The sequence below is a fragment of the Odontomachus brunneus genome, unplaced genomic scaffold (assembly GCF_010583005.1).
Source record: "Odontomachus brunneus isolate Ranch 3 - 2012 unplaced genomic scaffold, Obru_v1 Obru_scaffold_089, whole genome shotgun sequence".
NCBI classification, from domain to species: Eukaryota; Metazoa; Arthropoda; class Insecta; order Hymenoptera; family Formicidae; genus Odontomachus; species Odontomachus brunneus.
In genome coordinates, this window is record NW_022639539.1 from 330,309 (window position 1) to 332,741 (window position 2,433).

Consider the following 2,433-nt stretch of genomic DNA (forward strand, 5'->3'; position numbering starts at 1 on the left):
GATCGATGCAGCACGGCTTGAGTGGTACACGCTTCCGAAATGTTGAAGAAGTGCGAGAATGGGTGGACGAATGGATTGCTTCGAAACAAACATCGTTTTATCGAGATGGTATCGCCCAGTTGCCAGAAAGATGGCAAAAAGTTGTAGAAAGTGATGGAAAATACTTTCATTGAAATAATTTAAATAAATTTTTTACAATAAATGCTTTTTCTCAGTATTTTTTGGGCGGAAACTAAGTTAAGGTCCTAATATATAATAAAGTACTGTAACGTTTTTCGTAAACAGAAAGATATAATTTACTTACATCACTATTGGATCTATTTGATACAGATAGTCGGTCACTATATTCACTATTTCCATGAATATTCCATGAACGTGACTGTTGTTGTACATCAATAGAGTATGGATATTCATGTTCCATGTCCATTGTCTGCATATGAAATATGAATACTGTTAATAATATGTAACTAATTAAAGAACCAAATATATGCATAATAATATATACGTCAAATCATTGAAAAACTGAACCAAGATGAAACTATCTTATGTTGTATATATACTAAGATATCCCTATTGAAATCATAAATTAACAATTAATTTTATTACCACGTCGTTTAATTGCAATTGTCGACTGCATTGTGCGTTATCTACATTAGAAGTGACTACTGCTATTGCTCTAGAACGGAGTGTTGATTGTGGCACTTCACGATCATTCCTCAAGTAGGACTTGTAAGAGCCTCTTGCACAGTTTCTATCCACTGCACTATTCATATTTTTACCAACGTTGCTAAAATGAAATAACAAATGTAGACCTTATTAATTTCCTACTTTCTTGTAATATTTTGTAATACGCCAGCAAATCGAAGTTAACGCTTCTGTATTTATTCGGTTCAAGGTTAGTGTCCATAAAGGCCAGTGATGGCCCGTGCGGAACAAAATCTCACAGGCTCGAGTTTGTGCATGCGTCAGCTACGTCATCCGTCAATGGTAACCGCAGGAGTGACTGCCACGTCACTCTACGCATGCGCAGAAGGTCTCTTGCCGCGGAGAAAATCTAGCGAACTGTCAACACTGTCCCCCATCCCTGCACTATAGGCGATTCGCAGTCATACGCTTACATTTGCATTCGGGGAGACACTATTTGGCGCTATAAACGTGTTATGTTCTTGTTATTTACTGAAAATTGAACAAGAACAGAATACACTTTTAGAGCCAAATAGCGTCTCCCCGAACGCAGCTATTGTATAGTATTTTGTTTTAAGGCTACAGTTACAATTAATGTGTCGCTTTTTCTCGCGGATTTGTGGCGGCAGCACAAATACACTGGCGAAACGTTACGTTAAGGACGTGAAAGTTCTGGCGAGTTCCGGCGAAAGAGAAAAGAGTTAGGGTAAATATTATAGATATTATCATTTATATTAATATTAAATGCAAAGAACAAATACTGCGTCATTACTTACCGAACTCACGTGTCACCATGTTTGTGTTTTATGTGCTCCGTTTTAGTGCTCGGTTTTCTGCATTCTTTTATATTTACTGTGCGTGTTTCTAATTGATTTATCGTAGCAGGTCGTAGTCTGAGCTTTTTGGGCATCAGTCTATTGAAAATACAGTAAACAAATTTACTTGATGACATGGATATCATGTCAAACGACAAATATATTGTTTGCGACTTTCCTAACGAGAACAATAAAATATCTATTGCGTACAAAGAGTGGATAATTTCTCAACTTGACGATGATGGTTTGCAAGGTATCATAGATCAAGAAACACAAATTCAATTAAAATGGCCGAAAAACTGTGTTATCAAGATTCATTCTGCAACTATGGATAAAGTGTTTAAAAAAGCGGACTAGGAGGTTACTATTGCAGTTATTCTGGCACATGGTAGTAAGTAAATATTTTTTATTCTGTTATTTTAATGTAAGGACAGTGATAATCATTGTTGTATACACTACGATCCTATGTAATAAATGTTATGTGCAGCTTGGACAGAAATGACAGAAGTTGTCGCCAACTTTAAAAAGTATGGGATCAAATGCATAACAAGAAGTGAACGAAAGAAGTATACAAAGAGAGCGTTCTTCGGAGACGACAACAGCTCTACATCTGAGCAAGAAAATGAACCATTGCCGCTGCAGAGACCATTAAAACAGTTTAAGAACAAAAAGCAAAAGATAAATGATATTCATAATTGAATGCAAAGTACCTTCTTTCGTAATATTCTGATTCTACAATGTGTATTAACATGAACAACTGTTTTTAGAAAATGTTCAATGCGCGGCAGGATGAGTGTATATCAGTTGGACACGGGGCAATTGGACACAGTCCAATCACAAGTCGCTGTTCCAAGGGACCCTACAAATGTCTCTAATCACACGGTGCTGTGATTGGCTGTGTCCAAATGCACCGTGTCCAAGTGCACCGCTCCCG

At 37.0% G+C, this 2,433-nt stretch overlaps 1 protein-coding gene across 1 annotated transcript in view; it reads right to left on the reverse strand.

Annotated features, from left to right (window-relative positions):
* The window catches only part of LOC116848100, a 5,690-nt gene extending 3,300 nt beyond the window's left edge, over positions 1–2,390 (reverse strand). The window contains exons 1-4 of the mRNA XM_032823864.1: positions 1,461–2,390; positions 607–787; positions 305–430; positions 10–78 (exon numbers count right to left, since the gene is read on the reverse strand). Of these exons, the coding sequence (XP_032679755.1) occupies positions 10–78; positions 305–430; positions 607–771 (360 nt within the window). The 5' untranslated portion in view covers positions 772–787; positions 1,461–2,390. The remainder of the gene's footprint in view (positions 1–9; positions 79–304; positions 431–606; positions 788–1,460) is intronic.
* Positions 2,391–2,433: the final 43 nt, after the last annotated feature.